At 44.1% G+C, this 19,344-nt stretch overlaps 1 protein-coding gene across 1 annotated transcript in view; it reads left to right on the top strand.

The window, feature by feature from the left end:
• The window catches only part of Poc1b (POC1 centriolar protein B), a 79,760-nt gene that overhangs the window by 29,476 nt on the left and 30,940 nt on the right, over positions 1–19,344 (top strand). The window contains exons 5-9 of the mRNA XM_005358124.2: positions 9,583–9,690; positions 9,820–9,935; positions 14,508–14,641; positions 17,070–17,138; positions 18,003–18,155. Coding sequence (XP_005358181.2) covers positions 9,583–9,690; positions 9,820–9,935; positions 14,508–14,641; positions 17,070–17,138; positions 18,003–18,155 — 580 coding nt within the window. The remainder of the gene's footprint in view (positions 1–9,582; positions 9,691–9,819; positions 9,936–14,507; positions 14,642–17,069; positions 17,139–18,002; positions 18,156–19,344) is intronic.

Below are 19,344 nucleotides of genomic sequence, written 5' to 3'. Positions count from 1 at the left end.
TAGACTTTGAACTAGAAGTATGTCATCTGTGCCATGCTCTCTTCTCTGGCCCTGCTCTAAATTCTGTGGGTATGGGAGAAACAGAAACAGGGAAGCTCCTCCTGTGCTGGTAGAGCACCTGATGCCAAGGGCAGACAAGACCAACAACAACTATATTAACAGTCACACACAGATTGGACAAGTCACATCTACTAGTGTGACATTGGCCCTAAGACCCAACTCAGCAGAGGGAGCTGGTGATGTAGGTATCTGGAAAGTGGACCTTCGAGACAGTCCCGTGCAATATGAGAACCACTGTCTCTATGGGCTCAGGGAAGCCCAGAATGATTACCCAGAAATGGAATGGGATGGCCCAAGTGTAGGCAGAGGCACTGTCAGAGAACTTTGATAGCAACGTCCAAGGGTTTCTTCGGAATTAGGTCATTTTTGTGAGCCTTTAATACAAATGCAGGGATATTATATATGCATGCTAACCGTGGCATATATGCAGCTCCACCTTTTCCTTGTACCTTTTGGTTGGGTCTCGTTCCGGCCGACTGGGTGTTCACTGACACGCCCGACTGTGACGGAATTCTTGCTGGTACCCGCCGTTCTGGGGGGACTGTTTAACCACCCTTGTTTTGGTGCTGTTTGGGTGACTCATGCAACCACAGAGCCCTTACCACCCTGAGGAGTATCCTTGATAAATACTGTGGTGAAAGTTAATGTGTTCCACTTCTTGGCAGCGCTCTATGCGTATGCTCTCCAGCATGCTTGCAGATTCTTTTTCTACCTCTGTTTTAATCTTGGCCCATCTTATGCAGTTAGGACTATCTAGGTGGCCATTCAGTCCAGACTGCTCAGGACGTCTTCTCTGAGAGGGCATCCTAAGGCAGGACGTAAAGTTCTCTTTTCAGTCACTGTCAAGGGGCAAGAGGTCAGCAGGAACTAAATCATGCTGAGCAAGTCTGGAATAGAGGCCAGGGTTCGTATTTATAATACGCCGCCAGCTGCCAGAGGCCCTAAACATCTCACGCCTCGATGAGGGCCTTCTTAACTTGGACAACAAAGTCCAAATACTATATAGAAGACTGCTTATAAGACCTGGGCTAAAGCAAGAGGGGTTCATGGGGAAAATCTCCAGGAGTAGTTTGCTCATTCATACCCATCAATGCCAAGGGTACAGCACCATCAGTTCCCTGCTCGGGTAGCCCTGTAGCCAGGGTGCAGACATGCCAGCGGCTGTGGCTCTTTGACCTCAGCTGTTGCTGGGCACTTTCTGTCTGTTGAAGCAGGAGCCCGCCCTCAGTGATGCAGTACCATTGGCTGGTCAGAGCAGAGAAGCAACACAGTGTAGTTATGCAAATGGACTCACTAGGAATCATGTGATCCTGGACACATAACTTAACTTTCCTGGGCCTCAGTCACTGTCCTGGAAAATGAATCCAATGGAGGTATTTTCCTCATATAGTGGGGTAGCAATAAATATCAACCATCGATTGTTCTGTGTTTCACTTCTTCCTCCAGGGGCTATACCGGAGTCCCTTTTATGTGAAGTTCAAAGGTCATTATGCACATTTACATATAATTTGGGGGAATGCTATCAGGGTAGTGAGTAGCATCTATTTAATGTATTTTATGTTTTTGACCATCAAAGGTAATTTTATTTCTACAATTTTTGCATTGCTTTTGTGAGTTTGTCTGTTTTATCTTGTTTTGTTTTGAGACAGGCTCTTGCTATATAGATAGACTGGCCTGACGTTCATGCTTGCCCCGCCTCATCCTACTAGACTCTCTACTGGAGCAGCAGTTCAGCTATATTGCATGTTTAGTAGTAAAGTTGCTGGGATTAGTGGAAACATATCTTCCTGGCTGTTGCTGTGTTTTTACATTGGTATCTAAGTGTCTGAGTTTCGGATGATTTTAATTCTAGATGCTGGTGTCTGGTCTTCTCTCTATTGGGTGTGTGTTCAACTCCTTGGTTTCTGTTGTTCTTTCTGGTTCTTTGGAGAGTGTGGTGGGTGTGGGTTGCCTGGAATGGAATGCTTCTCAGAGCCTGCCAGGTGTGGTCATTGGTGGTTCTGAGTAGAATGTATTTCCTGGTGGTGGGAGCTGGCACTTAGAGATGGAGGTGGGCTAGGGGGAGAGGGTCTGGGGGGGCGGTTCTACGGGAGGGAGGAAAGCCGGGTGTGCCACCAGGATCTGAGAATGGGGGTAGAAAGGGAGTTGAGGCCACAGCCAGCAGTGTGCTACAGAGCTGGGGATGAGACTGGGGGATTGGGCTTGGGGGAGAGGAGGGAGAAGGAAGCTCTGAAGCTTGCCTAGCAGCTTTGTTGGCTATCCCTTTCTGGTTGGAGTGGTGGCCAGCTGTCCCGTGGGTTCCTTGAGTGCCGCAGAAGTTGGAGGCTGAGACGAAGGGATGGTGTTGGTGAGGGAGGCTGCAGGAGATCTAAGCCATCTGCTGGAGACGGAGACAGAGAGTGAGGGGGCCCACAGCAAGTGTTCTGCTACACATCTGTGGATGAAGCAGGGGCACTGGGTGGTGGGGAGTCTGCAGACCACCTCCCTGCTTCCCTGGCCCCCTTTGCTAAACGAGGTAAAAAGTTAGAAGCAGCATCAGGGCAGCTTGTGAGGAAGAGCAAGATTGGTCCAGGGCCAGGGAAAACCCAGGAATGCAGAAGAGGAGACAGACTAACAGTCAGCAGGCAGGACTCAGACCTTTGTCCGCAGCCAGAGTGAAGCCGCAGAGCGTTTGAGTGATTGAAGATTTCATCACTTGTGTTGCTGCGGACGATGAGAGAGCGAAGTGCCAGGTGCAGTTGGAGGGGACCAGGATGGTGGAGGGAAAGTTGGAGACATGGAAAGGGACTGGAAATCAGCCGTGAGTTTCTGGTACTGTTTCTGGGTAGAGAAGCTGTCTCCTGAGAAGAGGGCGGAGAGCGAGAGGAGGAAACCGATGCGCAGAGACTGGAATTGTGTTGGAGTCTGCTCTAGAGGGGAGGATCCCAGGAGAGAAGTCAGGCATGTAAGTGGTAAATGACGTAAGCATTCATCCCTGTCTGATGCCACTCTCTCCCCGTGTATCATCTTCACTTGATGTTTGTTTCTCTGGAGTTGCAGGAATGAATCCTGCTAATACCATCGACCCGGCTTCTCTTCCTACCACTTAGGGAGATACAAATGTTTCCTTCCTTGCCTTGACCTTCACTCTTAGGATGCAAGCACAAATCCTAGCAGAAAAGTCTGAGACTGCTCATTCGCAGCACATGTATGAGAGGTTTAAATCCGACTGAAGTCTAAACCCTCCCTGCACCGAGGGAAAGCTGCATCCCACGTGAGAGTGAAGTTCACAGGGTTCCATGGCTAGGGGGAGGAGGGCGAGTGGAATTTGCCCTGTGGAGTGGAACCAGTTCTGGGCATTTCATTACTTTGATCTGGCTTCCTCCTCCTCCTGCTAAGCACAGAGAGCTTACCAGACAGGAACCCATACAGCCACGCTGTTTGACCTCAGAGCTCTAAATGCTGAGAGCATGTTTTTATAGACAATCTATTGAATAATCAGAAACTGTCAAAAGAGGGCTCTGACCGCTCAGTGATCAACCTATGCCTGGTATTGATTCTCCATCCTCGCCTAAAGAAGAAAGCAAGCAAATAATCCCAAGGGAACGACTCCTGGAGTGTGAATTTGGACAAGCAACTTTATATAGACGCCAAGTTAAAGAGCGCTTGCTGTTTGATTTGAGCTACTCACAAACACCTGTAAGGCAGTTTTGCTTGAAAAAGCGTCTGCAAATGTCTCCATTCTTTTGGTGTGCCAGTGATCGTTAAGGGATCCAGCAGTAATTTGGGGCTGACTTGTCAAGTGCTATTCAGAGAACCCATTAGTCGCCGCTGACTAATTCCTGGAGTCTCCAAAGGTGTTTGGGTGGAACTGAATTGAGACTGAAAAACCTACTAATTGTCCGTGTAGACTTCAGGTCCTCCTGACACGTAAGAGAAAATCACAGTCCTGCTAGATGGTGTTGGAGCCTTGACACTTCAAGTCTAGCTTTCCCTCATGAAAGTCCAGACAAATAAAAACCTGTCTTTTGGATGCGAACTTATTTTTGATGTCTCTAATTAAAAACCAAAGAGAAGAGGAGGTACAAAACAACATGCCCACTTTTGCCCTCTCAAATGAGAGGCATGCGTGGGAATTAAAGTGAAGGGGGAGGCGAAAGGCCTGACCTCTTAGGCCTTGGACGCTCCTGCCCCCAGCACCTGCTTCCCAGCCTCCTCCTGCCCTTTTTGCTGATCTGGGGTGCACAGCTCCTTTATACCTTTAGTGCCAGGAAGTTGTTCCCAGGCCTTAATCTCCTGCCTAGGGTGAGTTTTCAATACTGAAGGGAACCTGCTTTTCCTTACTGACAAATTCCTTTGAACCTTGTTTCTTCCCTGGAGCTTCTGGAGGACAGAATTTGGTTGTTGTAGTTGTTTGTTTGTTTGCTTGTCTTGTTAAAAATACCGGGATACCAATGTCTATAACTGTATCATTTGTGGAAGCGTCGTGAGAGAGAAATCTAACTGTGGTCCTGCTATTGAGGGCAGCCCGGTGCTGGAAACTCTCTTACACTTTGAGTGACTCCATGAATGACTGTTCTCCCCGAGAAACACCACAAAGAAAGGCCGTGCTTGTTTCACTTCACTGCTAACAGACACCAGTAACTGTGTGTAGTTTTTCCTTTCATTCGGTTTTATTGTTTGAGATTTCCTATATGCATATAATGTGTTTTGTTCAAGTCTAAACTGAATTCCCTCCCTTCCAATTCTTCTAGCCTCCCAACATAGATATTTAGTTATTTAAAAAAAAAAATTATCTATATCACAGGAGCACTGCCTCATGGTTTCCTTCCATTTTAATGGAAGCCTAGAAGAGAGCTCACGACGGTAAATGCTTTATATACATGTGTGAGGGCCTGAGTTTGATTCCCAACACCCATGTAAATAGCACATGCGCATTTGAGATCACTGGATAGGGCTGGGTCCCTGGAGCTCTTTAGCCAGCCAGCCTACTAATCAGGGAGCCCCAAGTCCCAGTGAGAGACCTTTCTGGAGTAAACCTAGGTGCCTGTGTTATTCTTTAAGGATATAAGGGGGGACTGGGGGAAGGCCAGTCGCACGTGGGGTAGGAGCACATGACCCAAGGCCTCGGTGGGTTCCCTGAGGCCTTGGCAGATCATCTTGGTGGGTGAGAGACAGATACATCATGCGGAGAGAGTTTGGATATAGAGTTTATTTAGTGGGTTATGGAGGGGAAGGGGAAAGGGGAAAAGGGGAGAAGGGGGAAGAAAAGAGAGAGGCAGGGTGTGAAGAGAAGAGAGAGAGAGGGGAGAGAGGGAGAGAGAACGGACAGAAAGAGAGAGAGCAGTCAGGCTGGAGGAGGCGGGATATTGACTTCCCTCCATGGAAGGGAAGGGGTTTGGAGAGGGTGGGGCTTGTCTCTTAAAGGGACAGGGTATCCAGGTGACAGACCAGGCCAGCAAATTATAACAGCATGTATTCATGCTCTCTCTCTCTTCTTCCCTTTCTCCCTCTTTCCTCTTTCTCTCTAATGCTAACACCCACACACAAAAACACACGGGATGGGGATTACATAGACGCTATCTGAAACTTTCAGTGCTTTTGCATAAGCTAGCCATTAGAAAATACTTCCCTTTGGTCAGAGAGCTGCACACAGTGGTTCAGAAGTTTGGCTGTGGAAACCAACAGCCTGGATCCAACTGGACCCCTTTCCTTACTTAGTTATTTTTCTGTTGCTGCGACACCGTGACCAAGGCAACTCATGGGCTCACAGCTGCAGCAGACTCAGCAAGGTCTCCGGAGCAGCGAGCTGAGAGCTGACATCTTGAGTAAGCACAATGTACAAAGAGCCAACTAGAAATGACACAAGTCTTTAAACTCTGAAAGCTTGCCTCCAACAAGACCATACCTCTTAAACATCCCCCAGAAAACATCACCAACTAGGGCCCCATTCAAATACTTAAGTCCATGGGAAAATTCACATCCAAAGGGCCACATTCTATTCTCTGGCACCTATAGGCTTGGGGCTATATCAGAATGCAAAAAGCAATTTCTTGATCGTCACCTCTTGTAAAATCAAAAAATAAATTGTATATTTCCAACATATAATGTCACGGAATATGCATTTCCATTACCATTCCAAAAAGGAGAAATGGGACGAAATGAGGAAATGCTGGGTGGGGTCTTGCCCTGAGGTCACCCTTTCCTTTATTTCAATGCAGATCAGGCCTCTACTTACTGGTGCTAATCTCTCTCTCTCTCTCTCTCTCTCTCTCTCTCTCTCTCTCTCTCTCTCTCTGTCTCCCAGCAGTGTTAACTGCAGCAGTAGTTTTCAGGTGCTCTGTTTCCCTTTATACTGTATATTTTGTTTTCTTTCTTCCCCACGTAGTATTTTTCACTGTAGACCTGCATAACAGTCATTAATAATAGTCACACCACAGATATCAACATCAATTTTATGCTGCTTCCACCGAAGAAAGTAGTCCAGTACTTTTTAATTTAGCCTCAGACAAATGTTGTCTAACAAAATATTACAGAGACAATCTCTGGGCCAGTTGTTAATATTGTTCCTCTCTGAAACCTTTAGAGCTGGGCCCCCACAGTCTGCACTGGCCCCAGGATTATTGCCTTCAAAGTTCCTACTAGGATGGCCCATTGCACTCTGCTTACAGATACAAACACATTTCTAGTACAGAACCAAGAATCTTTTAATATTTCTCCAAAAACCAATATAGTCAAGTTGTGAACAATGACACCCCACTCCTGGTTTGAAATTTTTTATTAGTTCCTTTTCTGTGCTGTGGTAAAACACTGTGACCAAGGCCACTAAGAAGAAGCAGTTTGTTGGGACTTACAGATGCAGAGTGATGTCAGGGAGGCCGAGGTAGCAGGCAATGGGTATGGCGGCTGGAGCAGCCAACTGAGAGAGAGCTCACATCCTGAACAAGCCAAAGCAGAGGGATACAGTGGGAAAAGACATGAGTCTTTAAAGTTTCAACGCCTACCTTCATTGCTTTACTTCCTCCAACGAGGCCACACCTACTAGACATCCCTCAACAGCACCACGGCTGGGGACCGAGTGGTGAAATACATGAGATTTGAAGTATGAAAATTCTCATTTGAACCACCACACGCCTCTGCGTGCCTCAGTTCACTCATCCGTGTGTGCAGACAAGCACCAGTATCTCTTCTATAGGGTTGCTTTGCATATTAACTTAGTGTCTACAGGTGAAGTGTTAAAAGCCATTTTGTGATATATGTGCTCAATAAATATGGATAAGATATTGTGATGATGGTGGTAGGACTGATCAATAATGTCACTAAGATACAGATCAGTATGAGAGTGCCTGCTTACCATACACAGTGCTCAGATTTTGATCCCCAGCACACTTAAACAACAGCAACAATAAAAATAGTCATAGAATGTTTTGCAATTGAATCATTCCTGTTGATTAAATGTTTTTATTTTATTTACTGTTTTTATTTGAACTATACAATTTCCTCCCTTTGCTCTTCCTTCCTCCTCTCTCCTCTTCCACCCTCCCCTCTGCTGATTAAGTGTTTTAACATTTCTTCCTCAAAATGTTTGAAATAACTTCATCTTTTTTGCTGGGTAAGATGTTCATATTAAGTAGTTTTCCAAAAATAAGGCTTATTAAGAAATATGATAGCTGGGTGTGGTGGCACACACCATTTATCCCAGCACTCTGGAGACAGAGACAGGTAGAGCTTTGTGAGGCCAGCCTGGTCTGCATAGAGTTCCAGGGCAGCCAGAATACATAGTGAGATCAAATTCAAAGAAAATTTGAATTAATTCCTGCATGACTTATATTTATATTGTGAAAATTTTAGTTCCATGAAGATAATGAGTCAAGTTTTTTTTCCAAGTCAATAGCAGATAAGGTTTTCTGTTTGAAATATTTCTATAATATTGTTGCCCATATTTGAATATTTCTTAAGGAAAAGATTAGTAAAATATTACGTGTGATTTAAAATCATAGAAAACTACTAATAATTAAAGATTTGCTTCCTTGAAAGAGTATTTTCATATATTTTATATGAAATATAAAATAAAATATATTTCATATATTTTAAGAGGCTGATTCACATAGAGCTCAGTAATATTTGTTTGTTTTTCTTTTCACATGATGAATTCTGAAGTGTGGGATTCAAAGTTTCAGTCATGAGGAATTATTTCTAGGTCTCTCTTTTTTTTTAATTTTTTTTTTTGTTTTTTTCGAGACAGGGTTTCTCTGTAGCTTTGGTGCCTGTCCCGGAACTAGCTCTTGTAGACCAGGCTGGCCTCGAACTCCCAGAGATCCGCCTGCCTCTGCCTCCCGAGTGCTGGGATTAAAGGCGTGCGCCACCACCGCCCGGCTTAGGTCTCTCTTAAGAATAAGTTAGGGAGCTAGAGAGATAGCTCAGCAGTTAAGAACACTGTTTGCTATTCCAGAGGGCCCAGGTTCAAATCCCAGCACACACTTGGCAGCTCACACCTGTCTGTAACTCCAGTTCCAGGACTTCTGACTCCTCTCACAGATATGCATGTAGGTAAAATACCAATGAACAGTAAATGAAAATAAATTACTTATAACTTATACATCTATACAGTAAGAGAAAGAGTTAGGAGTGCTGAGAAAAGAAAATAAACCTTTAATTATATTCCACACCCAAACTGAAAATCCAACAGAAATCTGGACTTTGGGCTGGAGTGAAACCACACTTAAATGTCTTCCTCATCACCTGTCTGTGAGCTCATTTCGTCCTTCCTGAGCTTGGCTGCTGCTGCGGGACAACTAGTCAACAAGCCGGGAGAGTTTCCTAAGCCTCACTCCAGTTTCTGTGTGGTCTTCTGTCTTGAAAAGGCAACTATTGTTACAAATAAAGAGTGAATATGGAAAACAGCGTAGGAGCTGTAGACAAGGTGTCTGGAATCAATCTCCCCTCCCCCCCAATTGGGCACTCTGGTGGAAAGCTGGAACAGGACAGAGTGGCTGTTCTGAGTGACCTGTCCTGCTTTCGGTCCAAGCCCAGGAAGCCACTGGCCTTGGGATTCAGGTTGGTGTCCCTTACACTTTCTCAACCCACCAACCTATTTTATTTTATTGGTGGGGTGAGTAGAAAAAAAATCTCTTGAATCCTCTAGATAATGGTGGAAAATAAGCAATTGAAAATGAAAAAACAAATAAGAAGTAGAGTGTTTTTAAAAATACAAGGTATTTGACTTGGAAGGATTGCAGGGTTTAATCAAAAGCTTCTAGGAAAACCACAAAACTGAATCAATTATTTAATCTAAACAGACACAATAAAAAAGAACATGGCTGGTCTATGTGACCTTTGGTCTTTCAAGGGTCTCCCCAGTGTGTTTATCATGGTGATATATTGTTGCAAAGATACTGGTTACAAGTAACCTTGCTCTCCAGCCCAGGTAGTGTGGTGACAGTGGCCTCTGCTGTCTACTCTGTTTAGCCTGACTTCTGTGTGGCATGAACATGTGTGGTGATTATTCAGTATTGCTCATATGTAAAATCTTCTGCTTCTTAGATTCTCACCCGACGGGAGGTTAATCGTGTCATGTAGTGAGGATAAAACGATTAAAATTTGGGATACCGCCAGCAAGCAGTGTGTCAATAACTTCTCGGATTCTGTAGGGTAAGTTCATTCTCTTCGCACGTTCATATGGATCTGCCCTCTAAGGAGATACCGTATTATAAACAATCCAAACTTTGAAATGAAAGTAAAGAAGTTGAAATGTCAAACCGTCATATTCTTGCTTCCTAGGTTTGCAAATTTTGTGGACTTTAACCCTAACGGTACATGCATAGCTTCAGCGGGTTCTGATCATACGGTGAAAATCTGGGATATACGAGTGAACAAATTACTCCAGCACTACCAAGGTAATGGTTTCCCCGACCAGAAAGAAGTTTCACTATGGGACGGATGCTATGGGAAAGGCTTGTGGCTGGGTTTAGATCTTTCTGCATGGGGGTCAGAGGCTGTGCTTGAGCTGGCTAGAGAGCAGAGCAGTTGACTGCCACCAACAGAAGAAACACGATGAGAAAGAGAGGTACAAAAACAAGCCGAGAGAGAAAATGGATTCAGTGTGACCATGTCAGGAAGGGAAACAGAGGACCAGTTGACCCCCAAGTCTGTCTTGGGATAACAACCTGAGCTTCCGTCTTAAGCAGAGGAAGGACTGAGGCTGGGTGCAAGGAGGTGTGCGTATTGTAGCCGTGCTGGCCGGAGCATCCGTGTCAGAGAAAGCCATTTGAATCCTATTGCTGGAGGGATGTATCTGCTTCCTACATTTCTTTCCTTTCTCCCCCATCATGAGGCTCCCCTTCCCGGATCATTATCCTCCTCTAGGAGACTGGTCTCTTCTGAGAGGTTTTCTGTTTCCAGGGCTCCAAGGTGACCGCAGGTTTAGGACTTGTATATGCATTTTTAGCCATAGGTAAGGAGCAGACACAAAGTGAGGGCCAAGATCCCAGATCTTTCCCAGGGTGAAAATCTGGCTTTCAGTTGCTTATGACCCAAATAAGGAGTCGGCATTTTAGCGAAAACAGCTTCTGAGCTCCCATTTCAGTTTTTCTTGTGTTTTGCTATTGCTCAATCTTGAGGGAATTAGTGTCTGGCCAACCTGGCTCTGAAGATTTTCTTAGCTCAGTCATAAACTAGTGCTTGAGAAGAGAGCAAGCTGTAATGGCTGAGCATCCGTGTGAACTGAGCCAGTCGTGCAAGTCCAAAAGTCCACATACCAACATAAAGGAGAATGCTGGCATTCAAAGCCAAATAAATGCAATTAAATAAAATCTATAGGGAGTCATCTTCTGTGTAATTGCTCTGGCTGTGGACTACTAAGAATGACCTCCAGTGGAAGGGAGTTGGTGCCGGGTAACCATGCTTAAGAACTGTTTCTTGGGGCTGGAGAGATGGCTCCAGAGAGAGGTTATGAGCACTGGCTGCTCTGCCAGAGGTCCTGAGTTTGATTCCCAGCAATCCCTTAGTGGCTTACAACCATCTGTAATGAGATCTGGTGCCCTTTTCTGGCCAACAGGGATACATGCAGGCAGAACACTGTAAAGATAATAAATCTTTTTTTTTAAATAATAAAAAAAAGAACCATTTCTCTATACCCCCTTTGCTTTAGTTGCTTTTGGAAGGGCTCATACAAGTAACTAATTCTAGTTGTTCACTTTGAGAGAGGGTCTTCCTATAGGTTAACCTCAATCATGAGCCTCCTACTTTGCCCTCCTAAGTGCTAGGATTATAAGTATTCACCACCATGCTTTATTTTGCATGCTTTATTTATGAAATAATGGCTTTATTTTGACTCTGAAGACAACCCCCTAGAAAATTATCTAGGAACAATTTTCTCCAAAGGTATGGCTGAGTAATCATCTAGTGATTATTCTTAACTGTCCCTAGTCGCTGGCATGAGAGTTGTCCCTGCGTCAGCTAGGGAGAGGAGATGAAATATGACAAGAACCCAGTGTCCAGAAGACTCCCTAACTCCGTCCTTCCTTTTGGAGCCAAATTAAAGCGAATAAGCAGAGACGGCCCTTGGGCTGGAAGTCATTCTTAATTCAGTTCTGTCTGTCCTGTGGGTGACAGCCTGGCATCTTGATCATGCTTAGGTCATTTTGTTAGAGGATATATTTATACAGAATATTAGCATAAAATCTACAAGGAAAATAGAAGTCACTAACAATAAGAACAGATATTTAAAGGCATATGGGATTCAGAAAGAAGTCCACATTAGGGTCTTTTTTCCTGAGTTTGATTCTAAGTGCTTTGGACAAGGATCAAGACTGAGGAAACCATATGTCTTAGAACACTCATATTTAGAATCTTCCAGATGTTGAAAAACTGAGGCTGAAGTCATGGCTCAGTAGTTAAGAGCACTTGCTGATCTTGTAGAAGATCTGGGTTTAGTTCCCAACACCCACATGGCAGCTCACAGCTTCCCGAAACTCCAGTTGCAGGAGACCTAGTGTCCTCTTCTGGCCTCTGTGGGCACCAGGCACACACACAGTGCACTTACATACATGCAAACATAACATTTTAGACCTAACATTTTGAAATAAATAAATCTTTTTATAAAAAGGAAGTTGAACAATTGCCAAAATGGCCTTGGTAATTTTACTACATTCAGTATTATGATTGACAGCATCATGGCCATCAAGCTGTCCTAATTCTCGTCTCAGAAATACATTTAAATTTGCATCCATTTAGTGAACAGTATAATTTATCAATAACAGGCTACATCATCCAGAAGTTATTTAGATATATATTTGTCTTTATACACATTTTTTATTTTTGAGATTATAATAAAATTGTATTATTCCCCGATTCCTTTTCCTGCCTCCAAACCCAAACTTTCCTATGAAATCTCCACCCCACCCTCCCCCACTTTCTTTCAAATCATTGCCTCTTTTTCTTTAATTGTTGTTAAACGTGTGTGTGTGTGTGTGTATGTGTGTTCCTAAAATCATAACTACAACCTGCTCAGTCTGTATAATGTTACTTGTATGTACACAACACAACTACTCCACCTGAGGCTCAGGGATCATTGCAGAAGAGGGGATGAAAAGATTTTTATAAGAGCCACAGAAAGAGGCTGTGAGATTGTGTCTCCTAAATATGTCAGAAGCTACACCCATGGCAGCCTAAACATGAGCTGAACTAGGGTGACCCCAACAGGGATGGCTGACATGGAAAGACAGAAAGCTCCAGAGGAACTACAGGCAACTACGGAATATAAGGAAAAGAGTAGACTCTCTCAGGGAAGAGCACACCAGTTGACTATCTGATAACAAATGACCCTGAAAAATATATACATACAAGTCTTATAAGAATAAGCACAGGTTTTCTAAATAAAGTAGATGGACTTGTTTTGAGATGTCCCCCGTAGGTGAGACATCTCTGTTCCAGCAGTGGCTCCCAAATGACCACAAGAGACTTACTGTTAATTACAAATGCCCAGCCAATAGCTCAGCCTTGTTTTTAGCTAGCTCTTAGAACTTAATCCATTTCTATTCATCTTTGTGCTGCCCCGAACCTCTTGTACATACTTCTCATCCTGCTTGTTCTGCCTCTTATAGCGTCTGCCAAGACTCCATCCTTCCTCTTCCCAGCATCCTCCTAGTCTAGTTCTCTCACCCAGTCTCTTCCTGTCCACCTCTAGGCCAGTCAGCTCTTTATTAAGCAGTAAGAGTAATACATGTTTACAGTGTACAAAGATAGTTCCCCTTAGGTACCCATTGTCCATGCTTTTAAAGACTAGAGAAGCACGCTTGGAGGCATAATGCGAGGTGTTTTAGTTAACTTTGCTTAGACTGCTTGGATTTGGCGAGCTGCCAGAGTGGAAAGATAGGGAAAGTTCCTAGAATAAAAATGATTTCAGCAGCTGTGTGAGCCCACCAGCCTCTCCTCTCCACCCAGGCTGGGCTTGCTTGAGTTGGCTGATGCCAAAAAGATGTCTTCTATCCTGTTTCAGCTTGACAGAGTTGTGACCAGAGATTTTAGGGCCGAAGCGTTGGCCCCAGCAACTCCTAAAAGCTCTGCTTGGCCACAAGTCCCCAGTGTGCCTATTAAAGAGAGGAAAAATGCTGCAAAGCACAGTGAGGTCTATCTGGCGTGGCCACATTGGGAACGGAACAGATAGAGGCGTCTGAGGTCGTGCCCCACACCCATGCATCTTTTTAAAGATGCTTTAAAACTGACGTGAGGAGTGTAAAAACCAAGTTACCGTAGTAGTTTTCAAACTCTGGTTGTCTGCTCTGTGTGAGAGTCAGTCGCTATTCCTAATAGGCATCAGTACTTCTTTGGTTGTAAGGGTAAGAAAACCCGACAGAAATGAACCTAAGTCTGTGGGACAGCATCGTGTATAGAAAACATCCCTTTTTGACATTGTACTCTGCTGCCTCCTATTGGAAGGATGGTGTCCAGAAATGAGTTCTTGTGCTTAAACCCAGGGCTGTCCTACACACATGCCTCCACACTCGCCACTCCTTCATGCCAAGCCCCCCACCCCATTGCTCTTTAAGTTTAATTTGAGGCTGAATTAGAGAGCTTATATGAGCTGATGATAGTCAGCTATTAACTCTTGGGGTGATACAGCCAAAGACTTTATAGCTGTGTACCCAGTAAGATTCTCTTTATGTGACACACTCTCCTTTCTGAAGCGATTCTGCCACATTAACTGGAAGCTTCGTGTCACGTGACGTCACAACACTTAACTCGCTTCGCGGAGCTAGGATTCTGCTGTGACAGAGTCCCTGCTTCGGGGCCGATTCTCGTTTTCACGGTAACGCTGCTCACAAAGTACTGCAAATGCTCCGAACTTCAGAGCCCCTCGCTGCAAATGATTGACAGGGAAGAAGGCCAATTATATCAAACTACCGTTAGGATGGTCAAGATGTCATAAAGAAAGTCTGAATTGTTTGTGTTTATTTCCTGCCCCTTAGTTCACAGCTGTGGTGTAAACTGTCTATCATTCCATCCTTCGGGGAACAGCCTGGTCACGGCCTCTTCTGATGGGACACTCAAGATTCTGGATCTCCTAGAGGGAAGGCTCATATACACACTTCAAGGACATACGGTATCAACACTGAGATTTCTGTTTTGTAATAGATGCTCTTTAGAGTTTGGTCCCGTTTGTTACATGTGCCTTTCTTATATGATGCTGGCTCTCCGCTCTGACACTCAGCCTTTCGCTCCTGCCCCCATCCCTCCTATCCTGATTGGTGAGTTAAGAGCAGCTCAGCAATCAGAGCCTAACACCTTCTGCTCCCCTGCTTTAGGCTGGGCGCCTGCCCCTGCTGTTTTCCTTCGATAATTCTTGTGCAAAGACTTGTCTTCAGCCAGTGTCACCTGTAACTAGGCCATCACACCTGGCTCATTGTGATTATTATTTCTAGAACACCCACTTGCCTTCCAGATAAGCAATATTCTCCTTTTAACAAAGTTACTGGAGAGAAAGCTGATATTTTGGCTCTGGTATTTCTTATTCTTTTTGTCTAAACCAATTTCTCAATTGGTTTAGAAAAACATTGATATGTTTTAAGTCTATAAACTGTTCTCTTATGGGTAAATATTCAAACTTGTAAGCTTTTCAGAGCAAATTGTTTCCTTTTTGCCTCACGCACTGGGTATTTTCTTTTAGGTGAATATAAGCTCCCCACATCTCAAAATAGAAAGGGCTTTACAGTCTAGAAAAGAAAGGTTCTTCCTGCCTGATCTGTCCTGCCCAGCTTCCTGCTCTGCCCTGGTCTACAATAGGGTTAGGACAAAGCAGAACCAGCTCGGTCATGTGCAGACACGTGCATTCAGAGAAAGCAAATGCAATCAATGACAATGGCTAAGGGCTGAGATATCTATAAAGTAATACGACATAATTATTAAAAAAGAGAACAGCGCTGAGGAGAAACACTCTTGGCACACAGATAGCATTTTCTTCCAGGGTAAAGGTATTTATGAGCTACAGCTGGTAATGGCATCCATGTCCCTTTGATAAGAAGCCCTGGCAAGTGGCTAAAGAGAGAAAGACCTTACTCCGTGACAGTTCCAGAAAGAGTAGTCTACCATGGCAGGGTAATCATGGCAGCAAGTATTGTTGGTTGTTTTACTCTTTGTTCTTTTGGCTCCTTTGACTTTTTTGAAGGGCCCACCACCCAGCTCTCAAATAAATGAATGCCCAGCCTTAGCTTGGCTTGTTTCTTGCCTGCTTTTCTTAAATTATCCCATCTATCTTTGGCCTTGGGGCTTTTATCTTCCTCTGTTCCTGTATACCCTTTCTTTCCTTCTTATTCTGTGTCTGGCTGTGTAGCTGGGTGGGTGGCTGCTGTCCTCCTCCTTCATTTCTCGTTCCCAGATCCTTTTTCTCCCAGATTTTTCCTCCTGTTTATCTTCTCTGCCTGCCAGCCCCACCTTTTGCTCTCTCCTGCCTTGCTGTTGGCCGTTCATCTCTTTATTAGACCACAGGTGTTTTAGACAGGCACAATAACACAGCTTCACAGAGTTAAACAAATGCAGCATAAACAAAAGCAACACACCTTAAAATAATATTCCCCAGCAAACAGGGGCATGCTGTCAGACGTTGCATTACCTGTCTGGAAGCATAGAGGGAGAGAGAGAGACAGAGAAGAGAGCGAGAACTTGGCGTGGGACCAGGTTATAAAACTGCGAGGCGTGCGCACGCGCGCGCGCACACACACACACACACACACACACAGACACACACGCATAGTGACGTATTTTCACCTCCTGAAGACTCCATATCCCCCAGACAGCACCACCAGCTGGGCATTACGTGTTCAAGCATAGAAACCTATGGGATACATTTCACATTCAGTAATAACACAGGATATATGTGAATAAGGCAAAGTGTTTTCTCTAAAACTTTGTTTATTAGTTTATGTTAAAAAAAATAAACAAATGTTAATATTGCAAGATGAGAACTAATTCCTCCAGTTGTGATAGACTGATCTCATATAAAGTACAGGAATTGTTCAATTTTCAGTGCTCTCAGTAGATAATTTCAGGAGCTTCCCCACTGGCCTCCGACTGTGCTGTGCTGGGCATCCTCAGGGCTGGACTGCTGGCTTTGACTCCTCACAGTCCCGCGGCCTTCAGGAGAGAGCGCCCAGTGGAGCCTGCTAGGGTCATTAGTAATGGCCATTACTTCATATTTATTGTTCATTTTTAATGAATAAAGCTAGAAAAAGCTTAAACAGAAATTCTTACCAGCTTATTATACATGTGCAAACTTTTTTTTTTAAAAAAAAAGCTTTATATAAAAATTCTTTACAGGAGAAAATGGCTGTTCCTTTTGCGATGATCATTTCCTTGTGTTCTAACATACCTGGGTCAGTTCTGTATCTGCGCTTGGCCACCATTCGTTGTCAGCTACTGACTGTGTCTGTCGGATGCTAGCTGCTGTGTGACAAGTTAGACTGTGGCACTCAGTCCTGTCGGCCATGAGAAATCAGCTCTCAATCCTCTTCTCTTTACTTCCCTTTGTCTCTTAGGGTCCTGTCTTTACTGTCGCATTTTCACGGGATGGAGAGCTGTTTACGTCAGGAGGTGCGGATGCCCAGGTTTGTACACCTTTGATTTGGATCGAACGACCTGATTTGCATAAAGGAATCGTTGATGTCCACGGGACACGCATCACTTTCTAGCCTGTGTGTGTTGAGCCGATTACCAGTGGGGTTTTGTGTTAACTTAGTGTCAAGTTTGCTGTCGCATAGTTGAAATAGTTCCAACTGAATAGTTTTAAGAATTCTGCAGGTATTTTCTCTTGCTCTATTTTATGCCCAATAATACATTTAGTTGACACCAAGTGCCCCGTTTCAATGCCCTTCTCACCCAACTTAGAGTCTAAGATTTTGTCTGTACTTCTTGTTTCTTCAAATGTTGAGCTCGCTAAGGATGATAAATTAAAATCATTGATGAGGCAAATCTACGTTTACATGAGATGACCAAAAAGTTATTCATAGCCAGGTTATTGAACAAAATGATGGTCAAGTCAAAAGCGTGGTGTGGGGATTTGGTGAGGGGCAGAGAGAAATATTTTAAGTTTATAAAATAGTAAAGAATTTTGTTTGGTTTAGTTTAGATTGGGTTTGGGGGATATTTTTGAGACAGGGTCTCACTGTGTATCACAGACTAGTGATGTTGGTGAACTATATATAGAACTCACTATATAGGCCAGGCTGACTTCAAACTTAGAAAGGCCTCCTGCCTCTGTCTTCCAAGTACATGACCTGCATACCCAGCTCAAAGTAGAAATTTTAAGTCGGGAGTGAAGGCAATTCAGAATGCTAAATCTCTTCCCTGCCCTGCCTAAAATATTGAAGAGCAATGATGGATGTGTGTCTCTGACTGCTCAGAACAGTTTTAGATGTCTGACTGTGGTTTCATATGCTGGCCGCTAACTACCAATGCCTTTGGTTCTGTAGGTCTTGCTATGGAGGGCCAACTTCAGTCAGTTGCACTGCAAAGATCCTAATAAAAGAAACCTCAAAAGATTGCACTTCGAGTCCTCCCCACACCTTCTTGACATCTACCCACGATCCCCGCATCTCCATGAAGAGAAGAAGGAGATTATTGAAGTGAGTACATTGTGCATATTTTTTTTACATGGTATGATCATTGTAGGGCTGTTATTGAACCCGGTGCTGAAAATTAGACTGGTTTATATAAAGCCTGGCCCTGCCCCGAAACAACAGAGCTTGGAGAAAGTCTGTTGTTTTTACTCCTAAAATCAAACCATAGGTGTACAGTAGTGTGTCCTAATGTGACTAGCTTAGATTCTTCTTGACGGCTCGGAAATAAAGGTAAAAATTGTGTTGGCAGGGATAGAAATGAGAACTTCAATCTGAGGCTACGGAGTCTGACCATGGCTTCCTCGCTGGTCACTTTGGGAGAGCTGGTTTGAGGGCCATCATGAGGATAGGACTGAAAGGCAAGCGTTTTTATAACAACTAATGAAACAGGTCTCCAGAAACCACTTTATAGCCAGACAAACTAACAGACCCACCCATAAACATTTAAAGAAAATATTTAGCATTAAATATAATAAGTGAGGCCATATTAACGATTAAGACCAATTTGCTTGCTTGCTTGCTTGCACACTTCCCAAATACCTGAACTGCAGGCATGACGCTGTTCCACTTTTTTTATTAGTTGAGTGTAAATGCATTCCCTTCTTTCAGCCCATCAATGTAAGTTTTCTCCCTTCAAAGAAAAACCCATTTGTGCTGAATCCTTAGCTCATGTTAGGTTGTTAGACCATCTCTTACTGTTTCTTTTTAAGTCTGTTTCTGTTCCAAGAGCTGATATCAGAAATCACTGTCTCCCTGCTCCTTTGAGTTTGCTTTTTTGTCATTACAGATGATTTTTAGAGTATTTATTTTGCTTTCTTGTGTTTTGGTTTTGAGACAAGATCTCCTGTAACTGAGACTGACCTTGAACTCATTCTGTAGTGGAGGGTGACTTTGAACTCCTAATCTGCCTGTCACTGCTTCCCAGGTGGTGACTGCTGGCTTCTGCCACCCACCCACCCTGCTGAGCCCTGAGACACGTTATCTGAAGGCAGGACACAGTAGCCCAAGTCACCCCTCAGCCACCCCCTCTGTCCTGACCTCAGTCACTTCTTTAGATCTGGTTTCATTACTCCTGGTCATTCTGAGGCCTTTCCAGTACTCTCACTTGAAGCCTCCATACCTACGCTCTGGGTGTTCTTCCTCTGTGTGCTTGTCTTGGAATAGGGCTCTCAGGGCTAGCTCTGACTGACCTGGA

The sequence above is a fragment of the Microtus ochrogaster genome, chromosome 24 (genome assembly GCF_000317375.1).
Source record: "Microtus ochrogaster isolate Prairie Vole_2 chromosome 24, MicOch1.0, whole genome shotgun sequence".
Classification (NCBI taxonomy): domain Eukaryota; kingdom Metazoa; phylum Chordata; class Mammalia; order Rodentia; family Cricetidae; genus Microtus; species Microtus ochrogaster.
This window is presented reverse-complemented; position numbering and strand designations above follow the sequence as displayed.